At 36.9% G+C, this 27468-nt stretch overlaps 3 protein-coding genes and 1 long non-coding RNA gene across 5 annotated transcripts; all 4 read right to left on the bottom strand.

Annotated features, from left to right (window-relative positions):
- Positions 1-8229: 8229 nt before the first annotated feature.
- Positions 8230-13333, bottom strand: LOC135794342 (uncharacterized). Its single transcript, XR_010548872.1, has 3 exons — positions 13049-13333; positions 9128-9167; positions 8230-8392 (listed from the first exon to the last, which is right to left on the bottom strand). It is a non-coding gene; the product is annotated as an uncharacterized lncRNA (long non-coding RNA).
- Positions 13334-13443: 110 nt separating this feature from the next.
- On the bottom strand, positions 13444-16114 carry GlnRS (Glutaminyl-tRNA synthetase). The gene is made up of 4 exons (XM_065305153.1): positions 15846-16114; positions 15395-15787; positions 13595-15337; positions 13444-13534 (listed from the first exon to the last, which is right to left on the bottom strand). Exons 1-4 carry the CDS (start codon positions 15963-15965, stop codon positions 13487-13489), a joined length of 2304 nt encoding a protein of 767 aa, XP_065161225.1. The 5' UTR covers positions 15966-16114; the 3' UTR covers positions 13444-13486.
- Positions 16115-16264: 150 nt separating this feature from the next.
- LOC135793406 (lysosomal alpha-mannosidase-like) lies at positions 16265-18987 on the bottom strand. The gene is made up of 4 exons (XM_065304352.1): positions 18832-18987; positions 17763-18624; positions 17371-17702; positions 16265-17321 (listed from the first exon to the last, which is right to left on the bottom strand). Exons 1-4 carry the CDS (start codon positions 18894-18896, stop codon positions 16301-16303), a joined length of 2280 nt encoding a protein of 759 aa, XP_065160424.1. The 5' UTR covers positions 18897-18987; the 3' UTR covers positions 16265-16300.
- Positions 18988-20297: 1310 nt separating this feature from the next.
- LOC135793407 (parathyroid hormone/parathyroid hormone-related peptide receptor-like) lies at positions 20298-22675 on the bottom strand. Of its 2 annotated transcripts, none has more exons than XM_065304354.1 (7): positions 22188-22675; positions 21655-22117; positions 21378-21602; positions 21174-21316; positions 20990-21114; positions 20814-20938; positions 20298-20754 (listed from the first exon to the last, which is right to left on the bottom strand). In XM_065304354.1, exons 1-7 carry the CDS (start codon positions 22457-22459, stop codon positions 20650-20652), a joined length of 1458 nt encoding a protein of 485 aa, XP_065160426.1. In that variant the 5' UTR covers positions 22460-22675; the 3' UTR covers positions 20298-20649. The 2 variants fall into 2 exon arrangements, with proteins under 2 accessions (XP_065160426.1, XP_065160427.1); XM_065304355.1 differs by having other exon boundaries at positions 20814-20934.
- Positions 22676-27468: the final 4793 nt, after the last annotated feature.

Below are 27468 nucleotides of genomic sequence, written 5' to 3'. Positions count from 1 at the left end.
TTAACCTAAGTACGGCATCCATCGAAATTGTGAATAAGAAATTCATTTTATCTTTACGTTTGCTGCAAACTGCGAGGGGACATCAGTGCAGTTTGTCATCGTTCCACTGGTAAGTTTAGCATTCAATTAATATTATTTTTATTGATTTTTTATGATTAAATGCGTCGATATAACGATCTCGTATTCGGTATTTGTTGTTCTTTGTATGTACGCATTCGAGAAGATTTCAACATCTTAGTCAGTACACACAATAAAATTGTTATTGTTTTTGTCTCTACGCGTTTATCAATGTCGGTGCAAAAACAAGTTTTTATCGTGTTCAGATCTTGCAGATCTCGCGTGTTGCTGCAGACTACACGTTTTATTATGCGTGAATATAAGTTTTAACTTTATTTTTAAATTCCATGTTGAATTATGATACAATTTGATTTCAGTTTCATACAATTTCATGATTTTGTGAAATTTCGGCTCTCGCGATTGATATTTGGCTATATTTTGGTAACCGTTCGTGCGATTTCAATAGTTTTTTTTATATTTAATATATTTCTTTTATTATTTTTTTAAAATATGCCTCAAAATTATACGATTCTTGTCAATTTACGCGAGTTATATTGATAGTTGTGTCTATACGCACTTGTACTCGTTGCGCTAGGAATTGTAGTTTTTCCACTATAACACGCAAACGCGGTCTTATAACAAGTTCGGAATAATTTCAGTAGATGCGGAATTTAATTCTGCATCTCCCTGTATTATTGAAATTTATTGCTGGAGGAAAATTTTTTTAACGCGAGTTATATTGATAGTTGTGAGTATACGCACTTGTACTCGTTGCGCTAGGAATTGTAGTTTTTCCACTATAACACGCAAACGCGGTCTTATAACAAGTTCGGAATAATTTCAGTAGATGCGGAATTTAATTCTGCATCTCCCTGTATTAAAATTTATTGCCGGAAATTTTTTTAACGCGAGTTATATTGATAGTTGTGAGTATACGCACTTGTACTCGTTGCGCTAGGAATTGTAGTTTTTCCATTATAACACGCGAACGCGATCTTATAACCAGTTCGGAATAATTTTATTAGATGCGGAATTTAATCCTGTATCTCCCTGTATCGAAATGTATTGCTAGAAAATTCCGTAACGCGAGTTATATTGATAGTTGTGTGTATACGCACTTGTACTCGTTGCGCTAGGAATTGTAGTTTTTCCATTATAACACGCGAACACGGTCTTATAATCAGTTCGGAATAATTTTAGTAAATGCGGAATTTAATTCTGCATCTCCTGTCGATAAAGTTTATTGCCGGAAATTTTTTTAACGCAGGTTATAGTGATGGATTTAGTAAGTATGCACTTGTACTCGTTGCGCTAGGGTGTAGTTTTCCGGTACTCGTACGTGAATTCTTATAAAGCGAGTTCGCATTAATTTCAGCAGGGTCACGGAATTTAATTCCTGTATCCCCTGTATTAAAATTTATTGCCGGAAAATTTTTTTACGCGAGTTATATTCATAGTTGTGTGTATACGCATTTGAACTCGTTGCGCTAGGAATTGTAGTTTTTCCATTATAACACGCGAACGCGGTCTTATAATCAGTTCGAAATAATTTCAGTAGATGCGGAATTTAATTCTGTATCCCCCTGTATTAAAATTTATTGCCGGAAAATTTTTTTACGCGAGTTATATTGATAGTTGTGTGTATACGCACTTATACTCGTTGCGCTAGGAATTATGAGTTTTCCATTGCATAACATGCAAACGCGGTCTTATAATCTGTTCGGAATAATTTCAATTTACATGCGGAATTTAATTCTGTATCCCCCTGTATTAAAATTGTGCCAGAAAATTTTTTTTACGCGAGTTATATTGATAGTTGTGTGTGTACGCACTTGTACTCGTTGCGCTAGGAATTGTAGTTTTTCCATTATAACACGCGAACGCGGTCTTATAATCAGTTCGGAATAATTTCAGTAGATGCGGAATTTAATTCTGTATCCCCCTGTATTAAAATTTATTGCCGGAAAATTTTTTTACGCGAGTTATATTCATAGTTGTGTGTATACGCATTTGAACTCGTTGCGCTAGGAATTGTAGTTTTTCCATTATAACACGCGAACGCGGTCTTATAATCAGTTCGAAATAATTTCAGTAGATGCGGAATTTAATTCTGTATCCCCCTGTATTAAAATTTATTGCCGGAAAATTTTTTTACGCGAGTTATATTCATAGTTGTGTGTATACACTTACTTGTACTCGTTAACTAGGAATTGTAGTTTTTCCATTATAACACGCGAACGCGGTCTTATAATCAGTTCGGAATAATTTTAGTAGATGCGGAATTTAATCCTGTATCTCCCTGTATCGAAATTTATTGCTAGAAAATTCCATAACGCGAGTTATAATGATAGTTGTGTGTATACGCACTTGTACTCGTTGCGCTAGGAATTGTAGTTTTTCCATTATAACATGCAAACGCGGTCTTATAATCAGTTCGGAATAATTTTAGTAGATGCAGAATTTAATTCTGTATCTCCTGTATCGAAAATTTATTGCCAGAAAGGAATTCCATAACATGAGTTATATTGATGGTTGTGTATACGCATTTGAACTCGTTGCGCTAGAAATTGTTGTTTTTCTAACATAACACGCGAACGCTTTGTCTTGCAAATCCAGTTCGGAATAATTTTACACTGGTAGATGCAGATTCAGTTCTGTATCTCCTGTATTGGAAATTTATTGCCGGATAATTTTTGCGCGAGTTATATTCATAGTTACTGAGTATGCGCACGTACTCGTTGCGCTAGGAATTGTAGTTTTTCCATTATAACACGCGAACGCGATCTTATAATCAGTTCGGAATAATTTTATTAGATGCGGAATTTAATCCTGTATCTCCCTGTATCGAAATGTATTGCTAGAAAATTCCGTAACGCGAGTTATATTGATAGTTGGTATTATACGCGCGTACTCGTTGCGCTGGGAATTGTAGTTTTCCATTATAACACGCGAACACGGTCTTATAATCAGTTCCGGAATAATTTTAGTAAATGCGGAATTTAATTCTGCGTCTCCTGTCATTAAAGTTTATTTGCCCGGAAATTTTTAACGCGAGTTATATTGATAGTTGTGGTATGCGCACTTACTCGTTGCGCTAGGAATTGTAGTTTTTCCATTATAACACGCGAACGCGGTCTTATAATCAGTTCGGAATAATTTCAGTAGATGCGGAATTTAATTCTGTATCCCCCTGTATTAAAATTTATTGCCGGAAAATTTTTTTACGCGAGTTATATTCATAGTTTTGTGTATACGCATTTGAACTCGTTGCGCTAGGAATTGGAGTTTTTCCATTATAACACGCGAACACGGTCTTATAATCAGTTCGGAATAATTCTAGTACATGCGGAATTTAATTCTGCATCTCCCTGTATTAAAGTTTATTGCCGGAAAATTTTTTAACGCGAGTTATATTGATAGTTGTGAGTATGCGCACTTGTACTCGTTGCGCTAGGAATTTGTAAGTTTTCCATTATAACGCGCGAACGTGGTCTTATAAGCAGTTCGAATAATTTCAGTAGATGCGGAATTTTATTCTGTATCCCCACAATGTTTAAAATTTGTGCCGGAAAGGGTATTTTTTTACGCGAGTTATATTCATAGTTGTGTGTATACGCATTTGAACTCGTTGCGCTAGGAATTGTAGTTTTTCCATTATAACACGCGAACGCGGTCCTATAATCAGTTCGGAATAATTTTAGTAGATGCGGAATTTAATTCTGTATCTCCCTATATCGAAATTTATTGCTATAAAATTCCGTAACGCGAGTTATATTGATAGTTGTGTGTTTATGCACTTGTACTCGTTGCGCTAGGATATGTAGTTTTTTTGTTATAACACGCGAACGCGGTCTAATTCTAAGTCGGAATAATTTTTGTTGGATGCGGAATTTAATCCTGTATCTCCTGTCGAAATTTATTTGCTAGAAATTCCGTAACACTTGAGAGTTATATTGATGGTTGTAATGTTTAGAGACTTACAGCCACTCGTTGCGCTATGATATGTAGTTTTGTTGCATAACATGCAGACGTGCGTTAATTCTAAGTCCGGAATAATTTTATTGGATGCGGAATTTAATCCTGTATCTCCCTGTATCGAAATTTATTGCTAGAAAATTCCGTAACGCGAGTTATATTGATAGTTGTGTGTTTAGGCACTTGTACTCGTTGCGCTATGATATGTAGTTTTTTGTTGCATAACATGCAGGCGTTACAATTCTAAGTCGGAATAATTTATTGGATGCGGAATTTAATCCTGTATCTCCTGTATCAGGAAATTTATTGCTAGAAAATTCCGTAACGCGGAGTTATATTGATAGTTATTGTGTTTTGCGAGACTTGTACTCGTTGCGCTATGATATGTAGTTTTTTGTTATAACATGCGAACGATGGTCTAATTCTAAAGTCGGAATAATTTTATTGGATGCGGAATTTAATCCTGCCCATCTCCCTGTATCAGGGTATTGCTAGAATTCCGTAACGCGAGTTATATTGATAGTTGTGTGTTTAGGCACTTGTACTCGTTGCGCTATGATATGTAGTTTTTTTGTTATAACACGCGAACGTGGTCTAATTCTAAGTCCGGAATAATTTTATTGGATGCGGAATTTAATCCTGTATCTCTCTGTATCGAAATTTATTGCTAGAAAATTCCGTAACGCGAGTTATATTGATAGTTGTGTGTTTACGCACTTGTACTCGTTGCGCTAAGATATGTAGTTTTTTTGTTGTAACACGCGAATGCGGTCTAATTCTTAGTCCGGAATAATTTTATTAGTAGCGGAATTTAAATCTGTATCTCCCTGTATCGAAATTTAATGCTAGAAAATTCCGTAACGCGAGTTATATTGATAGTTGTGTGTTTACGCACTTGTACTCGTTGCGCTGGGATTAATAGCCAGTTTTTCTTTTGTTATAACACGCAGACAGTCCTAATTCTAAGTCCGGCATAATTTTATTAGTAGCGGAATTTAATTCTGTATCTCCACCATCGAAATTTAATGTAGAAAGGATTCCGTAACGCAGGTTATATTGATAGTTGTGTGTTTACGCACTTGTATCGTTGCGCTAGGATACAGTATGGTTTCTTTTGTTATAACACGCAGACATGATCTAATTCTAAGTCCGGAATAATTTTATTAGTAGCGGAATTTAATCCTGTATCTCCCTGTATCGAAATGTATTGCTAGAAAATTCCGTAACGCGAGATATATTATTTATTATTTATTGTGTTGTTAGTTGCATTTCTTTTATCGCGTAGAGTAACACAATTTTTAGACGTATTTCGTGCATTGCATCTGCGGTCTATGTTCCTTATAATATGCATGATATTCAATGCATACTATGTAGAATTGTGCTGGCATCTTACACTGTTACTATCTGTGTTTTAGAAACAAACAAGGTTTTGTTTATCTTCAACTTGTGTGCCGTCGCCACATTCTCAACTTTTACGCGGTCAACAAACTGTGTTAGTCTAATTTTGATCGTCAGGGTGAATTGTGCGCTTCGCGAACCTTTAAATTTCTTAATTTTCTTTGCGCGTTATTATGTAAGATTCCTAATTGTCCTGTAATTGATCTGTTCGGTTACTTTTGAGGGTGATGTGCGGTGTTTGTTAAACACTTGGGTAGTATATTTGCAAAAGTGCGTGTGAATGATGTACGGTATCGTCATGCGTCAGATATACTTCGATTATATTCATTTAATGTAAAAAGTCGTTATCAACTACATTTTGAATTTAATTAGTTTCGTACTCTGGTATTAACGCGTGTTTGCTGTAATGTGCCTAATTAATAAGTGATTGGATACTTCAAAAGCGAAAAATTTATTTTGCATCAAGGTATGTTTTCATATTTTCTAAAGAGATTTTTTGATTAATTTCATGAAACACTTGACAAACGCATGATTTTAACTACAAAAATAAATGTTTTCTTTACATCAACATTTATCACTATGTATTATTCTAAACATAGACCAATTAATAATTTTTTTGTTTATAATAGTTTCATATTTACATTTAAAATTGATTTATAGATTGCTGTATTAATTTAGTCTTTTATCGTGTTGAATATTACCCATTAGAATACTCGTTGTTCAAGATTGTAGTCTGCCGTCGGCTGCTTACTTTCAGCTCTCACTGCGGGATGCAACATGTACGAGTACGTGTTGTTTATATCTCATACTCGTATGTTGCATCTCATATTCATATTTGTAATTTGCAATTGATTTATAGATTGCTCTATCAATTATGTCTTCATCCCGTTTAACACATTAATTGTTGAAGTTTGTCGCGTGCCGTCGGATGCGTTTCTGTGCCCTCGCTGCAACCTACGACTTGTAACGGTGCTGCTCGCTCACTGATTTACTTGTACAATAAAGTGGTATTTGAGTTTGAATTTTTTATATCATTTAACCATTCACTTTTTCTTATTATCCAGAGGGAAAATGACTTCATCTTAATTGTTCTGTTTTTTGTAATGTTCGTTTTAAAAATGTAATTGTTTTCTTCTCATCATCTTGCCTTATCGCTGTATTGTTTTTAGCCGTTCATTTCTATTAATTAAATATTAGTTTTCCTTTTTGATTCACCTGTATATAAATTTTCCTTGTGCTTCTGTGAAAAACCGATAAACAAAGTAATGTTTCCTTTGATATTTCCCTCCTTGAACTTTTGATTTTTCTTTCAGTAACGCAGTATATTAGTTTCCCGTTGTGCTTTTCAAAAGTCATCAAGATCGAGTATTTTCAAGTTTGTACTGTACATTTGCTGTTCAACTATAATAATAATTTTCTTTTCTAACACCCTGTACATTAGTTTTCCGTTGTGTTTATGCAAAAATGGATTCTAATATACGTTTTCCCCTTGTAGTTTGAGTTTTGTTTTAAATATTATAATTTGTTTTCTTTTTTTGTAACACCCTGTATGTAGGTTTCCCATCCATTGGGTGAAAAACCAGCGATATTTGTTGTGCTTAAATGTTTTGAACCAATTTTATATTTTTCATTTGTAACACCCTGTATATTTGTTCCACTGACGTAGAAAATGGGCTATTTGCTAATTTGTTTATCCTTACTTTATGAAGTGGTACTTGCTATTTTAGCTGGCGTTAGATGTGCGCGGCTAAGAAGGTCGTAAAGTCCACTGTTCAATATGGCGGCACGAATTCCGTTGACTTGTAAAATCAAAACTTGTATTCTATTGTTAATAAAGAAATAGTAGGAATATATTGACTGCTTTCATTTTATGTGTTCGCCCAGCCTATCATTACAGGTAGGAGTCTCTCTAAGAGAGAGAGTTCCCTCTCTCAGGGGATGATCCCCTCTATAAAAATTGTTAAGGTATCTGTATGATTTGGTAGTATCCATCTTTCATTTTTCAGCTACAGGTCAGAACTTGTAAGAATATTTTTAAATTAATCCCTCTCTTGAGGCGACTTAAAAAATTAAATATTATTTTACAAGTCCTTAAAAAGGATGTCCTTATAAGGGAGTTCCTCTCTCTGGGGTGATCCCCACCATAAAATTGTTGATATGCCTGATAATTTCGGGGATGAAGCGCAGAGACATCGGCGTAGCTGTAGGATGGGCCACGGGGCAATGGAAGAATCGAAGCGGTGGGCGATCGACCAAGAGCGCCTCCGGCGCTCTGGAGATCGGCTTTATGACTGTCTATAACGACACGTGCCAAAATTTAAAAATCTGACCCTCCCATGTTCTCTTTCTTCTATCTCCTCTACTCTCTTCTCTACTCTGTTCTCTTCTACTTCTTCTTATTCTCTTTTTTTTCCCTGTTCTCGTTTCTCCATTTGCTTTCTTACTTCTCTTATTGCCTTCACTTGTATTTCAATTTCTCTTATATTTCGTTGCAATTCATATATGCAACCCAAATTACACCTGATATTTTTATATTTGAGAAAAATGCCTTCTGCAGCTGGGATTCGATCCGTGTCCGCTGGCATGCCAGCAGGTGCACGTCTCCACTCGACCACCGAGTGTTTTTATCATTGTTATTTGATTCTTCTATTTATGTTTCTAAATTTATCATGTTTTTAAAAACAACAACACAATTCAAGCAACAGTTATGTTATACCTGCGCCACGCACTTAAGTTATATGCCATACTATTTAATACTGAAAACGACAAAGAGGGTACCAAATAGAAATGTGAATAAGATTATAAATGTAATAAGTGTTTTATTAATAACTTTTAAAAATACATACATAGCTTTTAAAGACTTGCCTTAAAGTACGCGCATCTCCAACACTTCCGCTATAGGTATTGCAAACTCCATGGATCGGTCACTCACAAACTTCTTCTGGGCACCAACGTTGTTTATCTGCAGGAAATAATTATAAATCAAAGTTTCTCCTATATGTCGATGGACACGCACGCTGTGCACATGTACTCGTAGACCAACACGACTTATATTCAGCGACGGCCGACGGAACATCACACGCGCACCGGTAAACTGACGATTAATTCGCGGTTATTGAACATTCAATGCGTGCAATTACGTATTAAAACCACGTCCCCGGTGTGTACTGGCAATTGGGTATTGAAAATCGATAAATTTTCTTACTAACGATTTAAAGAATCAAAAATAGTCGCGATGAACACGCGATTCATTCGGCAACCGGAATGGAACTGAGTGTGCACAGCTAACGGCGAGAACACGCGGTTACTATCAGTATTGCGATACGTTCAATGCAACAAACAAATGAATCAAACACGCGAATAGCACCGCGGCGCAAACCAGACTAAACAGGTGAACGAATTGATAGCAACAACAAATGACGGCGATACTAGCGCTATCTAGGCGTCGGAATCTAAATCTATTTACGAACTGTAATAAATTGTCCGATACTATCGCCATCTAGGTGTGGTGGTCCGAATCTTTCAACAACTGTAATAAATTGTCATTCACTAGCACCATCTAGGTGTATCAGTGCAAACCAATTGATAGCAATCCTCTGATTTACAGAAAGCTGTAATTCAGCATTTTAGACTTACCGAGCGGCCTATTTTATATCTGGATTAAGCAAAATTTAAATTGGATTGGAAATTACTTTACCTTTTTGATCTCTGCTACTCGGTAAGTTACCGCCCAAACGCTACAAAAATAAATATATACAGAAAATTGTTATATAAATTGATTCCTGGTTGTAAATGTTCGTGAAAATTTCAAAAATATTTTAAGGCACTTCTACCGTGATTTCGGGAGGCGGCAAGCACGCATCATGTAAAATGTATCTGGCGGTATCAAAATTCGAAAAAATTATTGAAATCGCACCAAGGGTTCCCGAGTTACAGCCAAATTTCCACCGAGTGTTTAAAAAAATCACAAACATCGCGAAAATTTCAAGACGATTTTAAGACACTTCTAGCGTGATTTCAGGGGGCGGCATACGCGCATCTCGTAAAATGTATCTCGCGGTATCTAAATTCGAAAAAATTATTGAAATCGCACCAAGGGTTCTCGAGTTACAGCCAAATTTCCACCGAGTGTTTAAAAAAATCACAAACATCGCGAAAATTTCAAGACGATTTTAAGACACTTCTAGCGTGATTTCAGGGGCGGCAAACGCGCATCATGTAAAATGTATCTCGCGGTATCTAAATTCGAAAAAATTATGGAAATCGCACCAAGGGTTCCCGAGTTACAGCCAAATTTCCACCGAGTGTTTCAAAAAATCACAAACATCGCGAAAATTTCAAGACGATTTTAAGACACTTCTAGAGCGTGATTTCCGGGGGCGGCAAACGCGCATCATATAAAATGTATCTCGCGGTATCTAAATTCGAAAAAATTATTGAAATCGCACCAAGGGTTCCCGGGTTACAGCCAAATTTCCACCGAGTGTTTCAAAAAAGCACAAACATCGTGAAAATTTCAGACGATTTTTGAACTTACTTCTAGCGTGATTTCAGGGGGCGGCAAACGCGCATCATATAAAATGTATCTCGCGTATCTAAATTCAGAAAAAATTGTGAAATCGCGCAAGGTTCCAGTTACAGCCAAATTTCCACCGGTGTTTAAAAAATCACAAACATCGCCGAAAATTACAAGACGATTTTTAAGACACTTCTAGCGTGATTTCAGAGGCGGCAAACGCGCATCATGTAATATGTATCTCGCGGTATCTAGAGATTCGAAAAAATTATGGAAATCGCGCAAGCGTTCTCGAGTTACTCAAATTTCCACCGAGAGTGTTTTTCAAAAATCACAAACATCGTAGAAGAAATTTCAAGACGATTTTAAGACTTGCTTCTAGCGCGACGATTTCCAGGGGCGGCAAACGTGCATCCAGGTAAAATGTATCTCGCGGTATCTAAATTCAGAAAAAATTATGGAAATCGCACCAAGGGTTCTCGAAGTTACAGCCAAAATTTCCACCGAGTGTTTCAAAAAATCCTGAAACATCGCAAAAAATTTCAAGACGATTTTAAGACACATCTAGCGTGATTTCATGGGGCGGCAAACGCGCATCATATAAAATGTATCTCGCGGTATCTAAATTCGAAAAAATTATTGAAATCGCACCAAGGGTTCCCGAGTTACAGCCAAATTTCCACCGAGTGTTTTCAAAAGCACAAACTATCGTAGAAATTTCGAACGATTTTCAAGACACTTCTAGCGTGATTTCAGGGGCGGCAAACGCGCATCATGTAAAATGTATCTCGCGGTATCTAAATTCGAAAAATTATGGAAATCGCACCAAGGGGTTCCCCGGTTACAACCAAATTTCACCGAGTGTTTCAAAAAATCACAAACATCACACGAAAATTTCAAGACGATTTTTGCAAGACACTTCTGAAAGCGTGATTTCAGGGGGCGGCAAACGCGCATCATATAAATGTATCTCGCGGTATCTAAATTCAGAAAAAATTATTTAAATCGCACCAAAGGGTTCCCAGTTTTGAAGCTAAATTTCACCGAGTGTTTCAAAAAGCACAAACATCGTGAAAATTTCAAGACGATTTTAAGACACTTCTAGCGTGATTTCAGGGGCGGCAAACGCGCATCATATAAAATGTATCTCGCGGTATCTAAATTCGAAAAAATTATTGAAATCGCACCAAGGGTTCCCGAGTTACAGCCAAATTTCCACCGAGTGTTTCAAAAAAGCACAAACATCGTGAAAATTTCAAGACGATTTTAAGACACTTCTAGCGTGATTTCAGGGGCGGCAAACGCGCATCACTTATAAAATGTATCGCGGTATCTAAATTCGAAAAAATTGTGAAATCGCACCAAAGTTTCCCCGAGTTACAATAGGGAGAATTCCACCGAGTGTTTAAAAAATCCTGAAACATCGCAGAAATTACAAGACGATTTTAAGACACTTCTAGCGTGATTTCAGGGGCGGCGAAACGCGCATCATATGTAATATGTATCTCGCGGTATCTAAATTCCGAAGAGTATGGAAATCGCGCAAGCGTTCTCGAGTTACCTCAAATTTCCGCGAGTGTTTAAAAATCCCACAAACATCGTGAAAATTTCAAGACGATTTTAAAAGACGCTTCTGGCACGCGATTTCAGGGGCGGCAAACGTGCATCCAGGTAAAATGTATCTCGCGGTATCTAAATTCGAAAAAATTATGGAAATCGCGCACCAAGGGTTCTCGAGTTACAGCCAAAATTTCCACCGGAGTGTTTCAAAAATCACAAACATCGCAAAATTTCCAAGACGATTTTTAAGACACATCTGGCGGCGTGATTTCAGGGGGCGGCAAACGCATCATATAAAATGTATCTCGCGGTATCTAAATTCGAAAAAATTGTGAAATCGCAAGAGGGTTCCCGAGTTACAGCCAAATTTCCGCGAGTGTTTCAAAAAGCACAAACATCGTGAAAATTTCCAAGACGATTTTAAGACACTTCAGCGTGATTTCCGGGGGCGGCAAACGCGCATCATGTAAAATGTATCTCGCGGTATCTAAATTCAAAAGAAAAAAAGAGTATGGAAATCGCACCAAGGTTCCCGAGTTACAACCAAATTTCCACCGAGTGTTTCAAAAAATCACAAAACATCACGAAATTTCAAGACGATTTAAAAGACACTTCTAGCGTGATTTCCAGGGGGCGGCAAACGCGCATCATATAAAACATCTCGCGGTATCTAAATTCGAAAAAAATTATTTAAATCGCACCAAGGGTTCCCGAGTTACAGCCAAATTTCCACCGAGTGTTTCAAAAAAGCACAAACATCGTGAAAATTTCAAGACGATTTTAAGACACTTCTAGCGTGATTTCAGGGGGCGGCATACGCGCATCTCGTAAAATGTATCTCGCGGTATCTAAATTCGAAAAAATTATTGAAATCGCACCAAGGGTTCTCGAGTTACAGCCAAATTTCCACCGAGTGTTTAAAAAAATCACAAACATCGCGAAAATTTCAAGACGATTTTAAGACACTTCTAGCGTGATTTCAGGGGCGGCAAACGCGCATCATGTAATATATGTATCTCGCGGTATCTAAATTCGAAAAATTATGGAAATCGCACCAAGCGTTCTCGGAGTTACCACTCAAATTTCCACCGAGGTGTTTTCAAAAAATCCACAAACATCGGTAGAAAATTTCAGACGATTTGGGCAACTTCTAGCGCGATTTTAGGTGGCGGCAAAGCTCGCATCATGTAAAATATATCTCGCGGTATCTAAAGTTTAAAGAATTATTGAAATTGCACCAATGGTACCCAAGATACAGCCAAATTTCCACCGCGTGTTTCAGAAAATTACAAAAGTCGTGAAAATTGCCGGACGATTTTAAGGCACTTCTAGTGTGATTTCGGGAGGCGGCAGAGTCGCATATTCAAACATACAAAAACGTGTAGCCTGCAGCAATACGCGGACTGTGCAAGATCTGCACGCCAAAAAAACTTGTTTACACACTGACATTGATAAACGCGGAGAGACAAAATCGATAACAATTATTGTGTGTAGCGACTAAGATGCTGAAATCTTCTGGAATTAATTGAATGCTAAACTTACCAGTGAAATGATGGTGAACTACCCTGATGTCCCCCCAGTTCGCAGCAAACACATGCCGGAGATGCTGGATGTCTTCTATACATGATGGATACCGATAAGCGCGTATAAAATGAATTCCTTATTAGCAGTTTCGATTAATGGCGAACTTTAACCAAAACAAACGAGACTTGCAAGAGAAACGCGTGCAAGCACACCGGCACCATTAAGACGACTACAATACGTTCGATATTTATCGAGCATACTCGTTTAACTTTGTAAAAACGTCACTAGCGCCAAGTGTCACAGTACGGTTTGACGCAGAACTAAAAAAATTCAAAATGTTCAAAATTCCGGAATCTTATTAGTTTAAAAGTTTCGTTATTATTGCGCAATAACTAACAAACATAAAGTCATCGTCAAGGTAAATTGTGTTTATTAATGATGGATATTACAAAACAATCATTTACCTGCATCCTCCTTCAAACCAACAGTTTTATTGAACACAATCTGTAATCAAATAATCAAAATTAATATTTAAACAAAACAATCAATTGTATTTGCACTTACCCTATCTCTAGTTGTATCCGGATCAACAGAAAAGAATCCCAATCGTTCAAATTGGAACTTATCATAGACTTTTGCTGATTTGATTGATGCATCAGCCAAACCATTAGCAATTTTCAAAGAATCCAAGTTGCAATCGGTAATAAAACCGCCGGGAACTTCAGCGGGATCTTCCGGATTCTTATGTTTAAAGAGTGTTTCGTAAATTCGTATATCAACATTAACCGGATCACTGACCCAATGTATGAATGCTTTTGGTTTGCTGGTAACTTTATCTACTTCTGTACATTTGCAAACCACTTCAATTACATCTCCATTGTTAGCTTTGACAATATCAACAACTTCCAAGACATAACCAGCATGCCTCAAACCCACAGATTGGGTTTTCGTCAAACGACGATAACCCTTATCTCCGACTTCCATAAAGTCGGATTTTTCGATGTAGATAATTTGATTAAAACACACATCATGATTACCCAATTCAGGCCTGTTGGGGAAGTTAGGTACAGGTATTTTAGTAACACCAGCATGAGGGAAGTTATTAATGATTACTTTCAGTGGCTCCACCACGACCATTACTCTAGGTGCGTGAATATTTAAATAATCACGGACAAATGCTTCCAACATTCCTGGATCTACTGTACTTTGAGCTCCTGTTACGCCTAGTTGCGCGCAGAAATTATTAATAGCCTCAGCTGGGAAGCCTCTTCTCCTCAGGGCAGTCAAAGTGAATAGTCTCGGATCGTCCCAATCTTTGACGATGTTCTCATCGATAAGCTTAGCGATTTTTCGCTTGGAGACAACAGTGTAGTTGACATTAAGTCTACCATACTCCCACTGCACAGGGCAGTATATAGACAAAGCATTGCACAACCAATAATAACTAGATCTACGAGATTGGAACTCTTTGGTGCATAATGAATGCGTGATGTTTTCGATACTATCGCAAAGACAATGAGTGTAGTCGTAAGTCGGATAGATGCACCATTTTGATCCGGTACGATGATGAGGCGTGAATCTAACCCTATAAGCTACAGGATCTAATTTACCTTCTTCCAGAGTGATTTTCATTCGGAGAGTTGCAGCACCCTCATCAATTTTTCCATTTTTCATGTCTTCAAATAGTTGCAAACTTTCTTCAACTGGTCTATCCCTCCATGGAGATGGTTCTGGGTTGAACCCTTTCATTTCATCAGCAGTCTGATGGCAGATGTAGGCCAAACCATTCTTAATCAACTGTACAGCCCATTGGTATAATTGATCAAAATTGTCTGATGAATGGGTGATCTTTGCAGGTTTGTAACCTAGCCATTCTACCATATCTCGAATGCCAATGAAAAACTTTTCTTCTTCTTTTTCGGGATTTGTGTCATCATAGCGCAGGTAGCAAGTACCATTATTGGCAGCAGCATAGCCAAAATTGATGTTGATTGCCTTAGCGTGGCCAATATGTAAGATACCGTTCGGTTCCGGGGGGAAACGAGTACGAATTTTACCACCCGTGATTTTTAAATGCTCTTTTAATAAATCATGAGTCTTTTCGGTGAGGACATACCCGTCTGTTTTGAAGTTCTCGCCCGGTTTATGGAAGTTTAGTTTCTTCATTACATCTATAATTGTAAGAGCTTCAACAGACTCAGATTCTTTGGTAACATCCTTTTGGGGTTTTGATGGTTTAGCTGGCTTCTTTTCTTTTGGTAATGGTGCAAGATCAGCATTAGTTTTTATTCCCAAAATGTCCAAAATCTAACAAAAATTAATTCATTATGTTAAATTTTACAATATAAATATGATTGAATTTACCTGTAAATCAACTTCATTTTTCACTGCTTTTCCATCAGCCCATGGCAAAGTAGTTCTTACTCTCTGCATAAGTGGCCCTGCATTATATCTGTACCTCTTCTCGATCAATTCTGGTTTTATAGCATTGATTTCTTGCTCGACAACCTTTTCAATTTCTTCAGGTGTAACTACAATGCCCACACCACAGAACTTTTCAAATTCAGCAGCATTGACCTGGTTTACATTAGCTAGGGTAAATTCAATTGCTTTTTCTACCCTTAAAGTACTATCTAACTTCTTCAAAATGATGTATTTTATGATGAATGATAAATGGTGTTGCATCTGTGGCTTGAGTTTAGTTGCCAAATGATACAGAAGTATTCCCACTCCTTCTGGCAGTACAATACCTCTCACCTATAATACAGAGAAAGCAATTATAAGATGATTACTGAATTACTTTCAAATCTCTTACCTCATTCAATATCACTTTGAGGGTTTTCGTCACGTTGGCATTTTTCAATGTTTCTTTAGCTTTTTGTTCACTTAAACCCAAAGAGACAAACTCTTTTATAGTTTCGTCGTCTTGAGACATTTTTATAATCTAAGTTTTAATGCCCAGATGTTTGGTAGAGAGGAGAAAACGTGCGATGTGCTAATGCTTGCTCATTCGTTTTTGAACTGAGTTGGAGATTGTTGAAGATGCGCTATTTCATCATCACATGCCGCCTATTAAGGTTAAAGCGGTAGTGTGGGTTGCATATCTTCATAATGTTGCAAAATGTGATGTGCAGTGAATCACGGTAAACAATAATTATTAGATTGTTCAGTTATAAATGTTGATAAATAACTATCAGTAAATTAAAATTGTTTCTTTAGTTTTTTAAAACTAACTTCTATTTTGCAGAAGTTACAAAATTCTACACAGTTCTAAATCATATCGGTATCAATAACAAAAGTGCGTATCTCCATTGGATTGAGCACAACATCAAACTTATCATCAACATAGACGTAGTACTCCATAGCCTCGTGTTTCCTTGGCGGTCTCTTGATATCATTGCTTTCCATTTGATTCTTCCTGTATAGTGCAGATCCGCGACGCCATTTTTCCTCCAGTTCGTCGGTTGTAGTCTGGTAAGAAGTATAATAGTCAACAAAATCTTCAACACGTGCAATGGGACCTGACTTAAATTGCATACGCTTGTTTTGTTCCACCCATTGATTACCACCTAGAGTGGTCTCTCTAAAGGAGAGGATTTTAAAGGGTTGGAACAAATTCTGCAAATTAACTTTAACAGGCTGAGATAGGGTTGTATCTTCGTCTTTCTCCATGATGTGTTCCAAGCGCAGAAGCAGAGATTTTGCCTTCCATGGTTCCAAAGTAAGTATGTGGACGTTTTTGGGGAGACTTTGAGTTAACCCAGAATACTTCATGACATATTTAGCTTTATAATCAGTGAAGGAAAGTCCTTGAGTTGATGATAAGAAAGTCCATGCTTGGAGGAGTTTCTTCTGGGCTAATTCACGTTCATATGCTGCCAAACCATCTTGATTAATGTATTCACCCAGGACAATATAGTGAGAACCTCGAACAACTAAACCCTTATCAAATTGTGTTTCATTCAGAGCTTCGCCAACACCAAACGCGTCATCGTGAAGACATCTCCGGTGCAACATCAATTCAATTTCGCCATCTTGGAGACTAGTACCACCCTGTGCGCGGTCATTTAATACTGCCACCTCCAAATTATTGGTAGGATCCCGAATCAAAATCTTAGCCGTGACGGGGTAATAATTTCCGGGAACTGGTTCCGTTAGGTTTAGTTTCCATGAGGGTCGGAAGTCCTTCACACGTTTCAACATTTCACGTCCGTTCGAATCAGTGTAGAAGGTGGACTCAGTTTTAAGTTGCGTTGTGTATTTGGTCACTACTTCTTTACCAATTTCGTCACTAAAATCAAAAAGTAAGTAACCGGGACAAGAAAATATTTAAGACTTACTCAATGGGAATAGGGCCAATTAACCACTCAAACTCCACGTGGTCTTCACCTTCGTATACCCTTACAACTTGGGAGATCCAGTCATTGAAGACTTGATGCAGTTCGGTAACAAGCGCACCTTGATATATGGAGTTCTTGACAATGTCCACGACGTTATGGAGGGTACCATTGGGACGGAAGATGTACGCACCAGAAGACCTGGTATCATAGTTGCGGTTATCCCCAGACGCGGAATGATAATAGAAAAAGTCGTTCTTGAATGGGACGTCTTTACCATTCATAGAGATCTCGAAGATTTTTCCGGAGACTTCATCAATTTTGATGAGGATATTCTATATCATAACAAAAAATGTTTTTAATAACAATTTAAGGCGTAGGTCAGTAATACTTACTCCACTTTGGAAATCCTTTACTTGGGACACTTTGGTAACCATGTTCTTTTTGACAACCCGCGCGTAGAATGATTTGAAACCCATTGCGGGTACCTTAAGTGCTTGGAAAATTGCCTCATACTTTGCACCACTGGTCCTGCCTGGTACATTTAGTACAGCACTATGCGCAGGGACAATTTGTACCACTACTTGAGAACCATCCGGAGCTGTCACCTCCAAACCCTCTTCAACAACCGGGAATCGTACATATTGATCAATATCATGACTCAGCGGATTGTAAACGGTAATCACAAACTCTTTCTGGTTCTCAGTAAATTCACACTGACTTATATTCGCTAGCATGCAGGTACTGAAGTCAATTTCCGGTTGTGGTTGTGTCCATTCTTCCTGGTCATCCCTAGGTTGACGTTGTTTCTTCCCAGCGACCAATTTACTCAAAGCTGTGGACATTACTATGTCACATTCTTCAAAACCTTTGCTCAAAAGGCGGGCGTAATCACTAGCCACGTGATCTTTTTCTGTTCCGGTAATAGCATCGTGATGTTGCATGACACCCATAGCTTCCCGCATCACATTAAGATCAGCCCAGTCTTCCGGACCTAGGTTTGTAAGCGTGTAGAGCTGTTTACAAATTTGCAGATAATTATTGCCAATTCGTTCAAAACGTTTGATCGCTGGTTTTGAAGTAAAATATCCGGTCCAGAATGCCGTAGGATCAGACGCATACGGGAAGAAATCATCAGCTTTTGGTTGGAAAGTGATTTTCTTCTTCTGCGCATCATCATGCACAGCCTTCAGATAACAAGATGGCGTCGAATAGAGAAGATTGATATTGGTAGTGTTGCTCTCCGCATTTGCATACCTAAAGGAAATTTAGTAAATTTTCAATTTTTGATTCTTGAATTACGTACTTAATGAGTTTGTCTAAATTCTTAAACCACATGTTGGCATCTTGATAGAAAAAGTCTTCACCCATTGTGATGATGACATTGTCTGTCTGATATACCTTGGATGCGTTTTTGATGTAATCGATGAACTCCCAATCTTTAGAATAAAAAAAAAGATTTACCTGATTAGTTTGTCCAGATTTTTGTACCACATGTGGGCGTCCATGTAGGTAAAATCGCCACCCATGGTCACAATAAGATGGTTGGTCGAGTAGGCTTTCGACCCGCGAGCAACGTATTCAATGAATTGTTTAAGCTACAAGCGACATTAACAACAAGCATAACATAAAGCGGGGCTGGTTTTGCACGAATAAAATCACAGTGCAAAACCAGTGCGATTATTACACAAACAAATAACTTCATCACAGCGAGACAGTCTGTTCAATTACTATTCGCATACGTGATTGTGCGCTAATATACTGCCTGCCTGCAATTTACGATAATTCGCTAGTGAACGATGTGCACTTGAACAACGCCGATACGACAATGAGGCACAAGCAAGGCACTCGAGTTCAAACGGCTAGAGAAGTAGGCGATGATTTCTTGTTCATGTGTGCACCGCATGCATGTGGCACAGAGTTAATATAAATATAAATCCATAAATATATCGAAATAATTCTCTAACATCTCACATCTGTTAATCTCCCATAGCGGCTTGAGAGGGTGACTTTGGTGAACTTCTCTCGCCGATAAACGATATCATATCGAGTGTTTATTTTGTATATTCGGCATTAAACAATGACATAAACAAAAATTATCTGACTAAGATTAATTATAAGTACGAATATCGTGGGAAGAGAATTTTATTAATCGAATGGAAAATTACATAAAGGTGAGTAAAGTGGACGAGTTTAAACTTTGGTATTTACTTTCTTGGGCGTTGCTAATCGCGAGTTGGTCAAATATCGTGAGAACTTTACTCGACCGATACGCATGTTTACCACAATAAAAGTTTTGGTTTGTGTATCTATAAATATTTACATTCAGAACCGAATTAATTTAAAATCAAATTGCTATGCGTCTGGTTTGAAAATAAATCCTGCTCTGATCAATTCTGAACTAATCTGTTTCATAGTTTTACGATGTTTAATTCTACTGCGATGTGGGCGCGTCAACTTTCACCTACGTAAATATAAATATGAACAGAAGAGTAAATCAATTATTTTATAAGAATAAATTTATAAGAATTTTCTTAAAGTTAAAAAAATACTTGGAAGATTGTTTTGGTCAGACTGTCTGCGAAGTTAAAATGTGTACCAACGTCCTTTAAACAGTCTCTTAAGTTGTCAATCAAGTGCACACATTAGTCGCATTAGCAGAAGCGTGCAGCGACTCTATAACCGACATTGATTCAAGCCTCGGTCGTCTCATCGCACAACGGCTTGACATTGTTCACAAGTGCAGAAAATAAATAGTTGTGTGCGTGCAATGCACCCGGCCGATCAGACGTGTAATTTACCGTTCTGTACATCCGCGTCTTCTTTATATATTTATTGCTGTTGTATTCAATTAACACTAAAACAGCACAAAATATGCAATATTTCTTTTTATTTAACATTATTACAAATACACAACCATCATGTTCATGTTTGGTTGAACTTTAGATTTGTTTCGTTTATTTTTAAAACATCTTATCTTTATTTAACACAATACATTAAGTATTAAGTACTATCGTACACAGTCAGAAAAATACATAAATGTCTCTTTGTTCTCGTTCATGAATATGAATAGTGAGTATATTTTTGATATGCGCTGATAACACATACACACATATTAGTTCCATCAATAAGTTAATATCAATTAACGTAGAAATAGTTTAGCTTAGTACCCTGTATTTAATTCATATGGTTCTGGTTCTTGTTGTGATCCTGTGGGATCCATGGACTTTTGGACTTGTTTCGATGTTTTTCTTATTATTATAGGACCGTCTCGAGCATGTCTCAGTCGGGCGTTTCTATCTTCGGCTGAAGATGATTTCCGGGCGCTGGCAGCATGCAGAAAGATTCCGGAGTGAGGTCCTCTTCTAAACTCCCAAGTCTTTGATTCTAGATATTGGAAAAGTTTAGTTTTAATTATTAAATGTTTTTTTTTTAAAATTATTTACTTGATGGATTGATCCGTTCGATCCGATTGCAAGGAGCTGCTTCGCCGAGCCTCGAGAATGTCGTGCTTGATAATCATCTTGGATGTATCTTGCATGCGGATGGCAGACATGTTCTTTATTCCTGTCTGAAACAAATTCGTGTCAAGCAAATTTTAGCAATGAATTAAATTAATTACCGTTTTTGTTACGCAATGCTTGATCTCCTCGTAGTCCAGCTCGACTGTTTCTGGGATTAACCACATTGTTAAACAACGAACTGCAAGACATTGTCGTACAAACTGATGTCCTACCTCTTGCTGATCTAAAAAAATATAAATTTAATAAACATATTCATTTATTTAAAAAATACGAAAATCATACCTAAGATATCGTTCTCTGCATGGGAAAAAATATTTTAAACAATTATGCGACGCAATAAAAACCAAAAAAGCGTGAATATGCGGTTTTAATTCAGCTCGGACTTCACTGTTAAGGAAACAGTACAAAATGGCCACCACAAAACCCTAAAACACACAAAATACAATGATAAAAACAAAAATATTATTTTTTATTGATTGGTATTACATTAAAACTTGCAAAAAGTTGATCAGCAAACAACCAAATAATTTCGACGGTTTCATTGGATGACGAAGACATTCCAATCAAAACAGCGTAATGGATGCCAAACAATGGCGCCAGGACAAGGGTACTCCTCGCCCATTTACGGTAACTTCTTGCTTCTTCCTGATTCGGTGGTTGTAACTTCATATAAATAACCAATGCGATCCTCACGAAAAGATATAAATTTAACTGAAATAAAATTTCATTAAATATTCATCAAAAATAAGGTATAATTGAGTACCATAATAGAAACAGCAGTTGGAATGCGAATAATCCAAAAAGTCATCTTGTCCTGATCATGAGTAGTCCAGCAATATGTATCTTCCATTAAAATCCTGGCTGTGGCCCATGCAGCAACTACCAAAAACGGCATTCCCCATCCGAGGATTATATATTGTGTTATTTTCGTGTGGGAATCCGCAAACATCGATCGAAATATTAAATTGTAAAGATATAATCCCTCCATTAAAATCCAAGAGTAGTTTGCAGTAATGAAGAAGTTAAATAGACTCAAAAATAATTTGCATCTCCAGTTGCTGTTTTTCTTATCGTCCACAATGTATTTATTGCCGTCTATTAGTTTTGTAAGGGAGTTTAAGATTCCGTCCGCGAATAGAAGATCTTTCAATAATCGCATTCCTGCTCGCATTATAAAAGATGCGAAAAGATGCATGTGAAGTTTGTTACGTGCGCAGTGTAGTTTCCTGCGCAGACATCAGCAGAGACACAATTAAACAAAAATTTATTTGCACTATTTTTAATTGTTATGCTTACTTTATGGATAACATTATGAAGAAGGCCAGGACGAGTGTGAAGAAAGAAATTGAGTAGCCTGTGCGTGAGATGATGTTAATTGTTGGGACGTACGCCTTGAGATTGTCCAGCGAGTGCGATTTGTTGATGTCGATGGATACGACGGTGGTATTACTTGGCATACAGTCTTGGTAGTTTGTCCAATTGTACCAGGAGCCGTCGGGTTCGCAAAATTTGGTTGCATTTTGGATCTGAAGAAATAAATAAAGTAAATTTGTGTTAGGTTGCGCCATCTTGTGCGGTGGAATAAGAATAGTTTACAGCTGCGCCATCTCACACATGTTTCCATTACCACTCGCGTTAGTTTGTTTCTCAAGCCGTTTACCTCTGTACGTGAATCCTTAATTAATAATTAAATAATAGTTAATTCAAAGTTGTTTTGTGTTATATTAGTAAACCACAATGCCTAAATCAAAACGTGATAAGAAAGGTATGTGATATATTCTTATTTTTGGCTTTTTTATCGAAAAACATAATATAACCTCAAACTCGCACGTTTCTTTCGTGAAAGTCTATAAACAAACGTTTTCTTTTAGTATCATTAACAAAGACCGACAAAAAAGGTCTTGCATTAAAACAGAGGATTGTCGACGATGTTCGAAGTTGTGTGGAAAAATATAACTCTGTGTATGTGTTCACATGTGATGACATGCGAAATGAGAAAATGAAAGAGATCAGAGAGGAATGGAAGCCAAGCAGATTCTTTTTTGGTAAAAATAAAGTTATTGCAGTGGGTCTTGGTAGAAATAAAGAAGAAGAAGTTCAGGATGACATTCATAAAGTAACTAAAACATGGACATTGTTAAGTGTATAATCGAATATTTGAACGTTAGTCATTCTATTCACCATTGAATTATTGAGTGTTTAATTTACAAACACTTTGCGCCTGATTAATAATTGCAGACGTCGTCTGCTGCTAAAGTTGTGTTATTTTAGTTTTGACGTTTGAACATAAATTGCATTTGAACATGCTCTACGTCTGTGGGTTTATTTTTGTATATCCTGGAAAGCAAATATGCTAGGAAGTGAATATTTGAGATCATCAAAGCCGGGTGTACGGAAGGTGTTCACAACGCAGACACAGGATACGCTTGTATTGAATTGCGAAATTCTAAATTGCAGGTGTTTTTATCGATTTTCCCGTCGCAGAATTTTACATAATGTTGATAGTGTTTGTGTAATTTAAAAATATTTATCTGAATTTTGAAATTTAGGACTTTTACAACTCGTTATTACATCCAACATTTGCATTTATCGACAGGTGAACTTGCAATAAAATTCTTCGCATCTTGCCAGCCACTGTGACGCGAGTTGTGTTGGTCTTTTTGGTTTGGCAGACTGTGCGCGTACCTTATTAGAAACTTGCTAGACACGTCGCCTTCTTCATTTTTTTCTTGGTTCTTGGCTTGTCGCTAACTTAGAACAAGTTTTACGTCGTGGGCGGCCCCGGCGTTTGCGTGTATGAAACGAGACGTTGACTCGACATAACGATTTGTGTTTCCGCTCTTCTGCACAACGGCGTTGGCGAAGGTGCCGGGCTGCAGTGTATATGTATGTGTGTGTGTGTGCATCGCTGCTTGTTTGTTCGGAGACTTCATTAAAAAATCGATACGGAATTGTGACTATTGCAAAGCGGGCTATTATCACTATTTGCACGCGCCGAGGGTAATCAAGACTCCGCGTGAGTATTTATCTTGGTTTCTTATTAGAATTGTTTTCGTCGCTTACCAGTGGATGGTTCTTCAATTGGCGTGGCGATGTCGGCCATGCTTATGCATTCTCTTCTGGCATATTCAATGCCCAAACTTTGGACTTTTTGTAATTGATCCATGGTTATTGCTTTCTATAACTTTCTCACTTAGGGGCCCATGTGTTCAAACTGAAACAACAACATAAATATTTATAATTATACATAAAATTGTGATTTATTATATTACTCAATTACGACGAGAGTAAATTTTAAAAGCTAATCAAAGTTTTTCCAACAGGATATTTATATTTCGGTATGTCATTTAATTAAACTTTTTTTTCTGGTTAAAAAGTTAATGAAAATGCAGAGTCGGTTGTGTAACACAAATGTTGACGTAACAAACAACGAATTCATTAAATAGTACAGTTGTTTTATTTCACTCTAGGTCTGTTTGTTTTATCTCGCCGCGCGGAAAACGTTTTATACTCATTTGATTCATACCTCTACATCAACACTTTACGCAAAAACACAAAAAAAAAAATTAAAAGATAAACGATTACAATTGAAACATTAAAGTGAAATTAATATCTAATTTATCTCCGTACAATCTTTAAATTGATATTGACAAGCGGAAGCCGATAAACTACCCTCTATAGTTTCACAATTCACTTAGTAGATTATGATTAGGATCCGCTTGCTCTGTCTCTTTCTGGGACGTACCTTCTCGGAATGATTCAATATCAATTACTTGATGCTTGATGATTATGAGCAGACGCGTTTCAGTTTGTGCAATGAAACAACAATTTGTAGCAGCTACGTAATAATTTGTGTGCCGATATTGATGATGTTTACGTTCATGTACTACTGGCGGATAATTTCCGCGTTGGGTAAATATTGACAGTGATAATTAGTACAATTGAGTCTATATTTCAACGCGCAAATGAATTGAAACTCAATAACACTTTAAATTAATTCCATCATTTGTAGGATATTTTAAATCCGCTTTTCAACATGTTTTTTTTTTTCTGCTGATGCAATATCTACCCGGAAATTTGAATACGAATGTGGTTTGCCTGTTGGACCGTCCACTGTTACTATGTAAATTGCGAACGATTATTAGCGTTATGATAATAGCCGAAACGAGAATTGCGATTATCCCTGCGCCCCCATTGACTGGGCCCTGCGCCAATTTGCATAGCGGCTTTCCGCTTATAAATTTCCTGCAAACCGCTCGCCAAATAGGTGGTTCATTTATCCAATCTTCCTTATATTACATGCATCCCTTTACTGGGGAGTGCTTGTTGACGCAACAGGAGTATTGCGAGTTGCTTACGCAGGAACTTGTTTATACTGACTAATATTATAAATGCGAATGTAGCGCTGTGCTATGTGGAAACCACACAATCAATTTTGATAAATTTTGGTTTGGGGATTTTTAGACTTAGGGGAATTACATAGGCTACTGCGTGTTGCAGTAATTCTAGTCAAGTAATAAAAAAATCATCAACTCGAACGAAGTCAAGGGTAAAAGCTAATAATATCATTTTCGCAATATCTTAGTGTAAACTTTTACATTACGGTAATAAAATGGGGTTTATGAAATTTGTGCTATATTGTCAGTTGTTACTTGAGTGCAAAGTGAGAATATATGAAAGTTTTGCGTCCTCTAACAACACATTCCGGAAAAGTGCGCCTCTCGCTACGGTAATGCCATTTATTAAAACGACGTTTTATTAAAAGTTCTCAGGCGCATCTAGATAAATTTTATCAACGTGCCCTGGCTATATAAGCGTTCATAATTTGCGCATAATTGCCGCATGAGTGCTTTAGGTTTAATTTCAACGCGGCAAGAAATATTTACTAATACTGTCGTGCGAACATAGCACAAAGCCATAAACACAATTATAAACACATTCTACTCGTATTCTGAAGTGTTTTTTAACCGGTTGTGGATTTATCTCAATCGATTCATTCTAATTTATAAATGACAATACAATTAATATGAAAACGAGCGAATTTAATTTCAATTACTTTTGTTCCTGGAATAATACGAAATTCTTTTATGTTGCGTATTTTTCTTTCATTGTGCTGCTAAAGCGCGTTTTAATAAGTTTTCTTTGGCAAGAAATAGCAGTACTGTACTCGCAAAAAAATAAGAGATTAAAAGAAAAAAGTGTAGCACTTGATTGTACTTGATTAATTTTCCAACAATGCACAATTACTTCGAAGAATTTTTCTTTTCATAATATTTTCTGTATTATTTTTTCACATGTAGACAATATAAAATGATTACTTACTGCATTGTATAATCTATATTATTCCATTATGTGCTTCTTCTATAAATTACTTAAATATGTCACGATACTATAATTCACGCGATATCATATTGTTGCACATGTTTGTTTTGAAATGTGTTCATGCACTCACGCACAGATGAACAGTGAAAATTTAATTGATCTCGATGTACGAATCAGCTTGGTCGCAAACAAGCGGATTAAGAATTGAACAAGTTCGTTAAAAGCGGATTTAAAATTTATTGAGTAGCACAAAAATAACTTAATCTGCTTTATATTGTTTTGGTATAGATAATTTAATTCAGTCACATTATCTATGTTTCCCAATTTGAATCTAATTAGTGTCATCTAAGTTTTATGACTTTTAGATAATATTGAATAATTAATAATCATACCTTATTCTTTTAATTAATTCAATTTAATCATATATAATCCAGGGCTTTTTACACTTCAACTCCGAAAAGTGATTTTGCAATTTGCTACACACTTATAATCACAAAATTACAAAAACCACAAACACTGTCACACTTTGTATAAAAATCCCAAATCATATGATAGAGTTTAGGTTTTATTATCGCACCAACACGTCACTATTTTATCTCTAGCGGTTTGAGAGCGCGTGCACTTTAAATACGATAGAAAAAAGACGATAAATCTATAACAAAGTAAATATTACGAGCGTACAATGAACGGACAAAAGTATACGTCCACAATGCAGCACATTACTAAATCAACTGTCCGGTGCAGTGCGAATCATAAGTTTGGACTTGGAATAACTCAACTTGGACCTCGTTTGTGCATTGTTTTCGATCGTGTTGTATACAGATTTAATTTGAATGCGTCGGCGTCACTGACTAATCGTTTTCGGACATCTTTAAGTCAACATCAACCATATTTAGTTGTTAATTATTATGATTTTATTTGAAAGATTTATTAATGCATTTCTGGAGGTATTTATCGTCATATTTTGCTGTTACTCATAAATGTAGATGTATTAACCACGAAGAATTGCTTGTGCGGTGCTTTGATCGGAAATGTGTCTAATGGCAGATAATAAATGATCGATAATAGTGGCGGATGCGCCGGGCGTCGGCTCGTACCGAATATTCCAACTTCTCGCACGCAATGCAGCCGTTGTTGCCCACATGGTTAACAGCATATCCGATGCAAAGCATGTTGCAAACGTAGGATGTGTGATTTATTCCGCAATCGCTGCAGTACAGGCACTTGCCAATTATGATAAAATATGTGTGATAAA

The sequence above is a fragment of the Atheta coriaria genome, unplaced genomic scaffold (genome assembly GCF_025399875.1).
Source record: "Atheta coriaria isolate IRGN ID8LTWV9N9 unplaced genomic scaffold, Caltech_Dcor_3.1 hic_scaffold_6_pilon, whole genome shotgun sequence".
Lineage (NCBI taxonomy): Eukaryota > Metazoa > Arthropoda > Insecta > Coleoptera > Staphylinidae > Dalotia > Dalotia coriaria.
The sequence above is the reverse complement of the archived record's forward strand: the minus strand, read 5'-3'. Positions and strand labels throughout refer to the sequence as shown.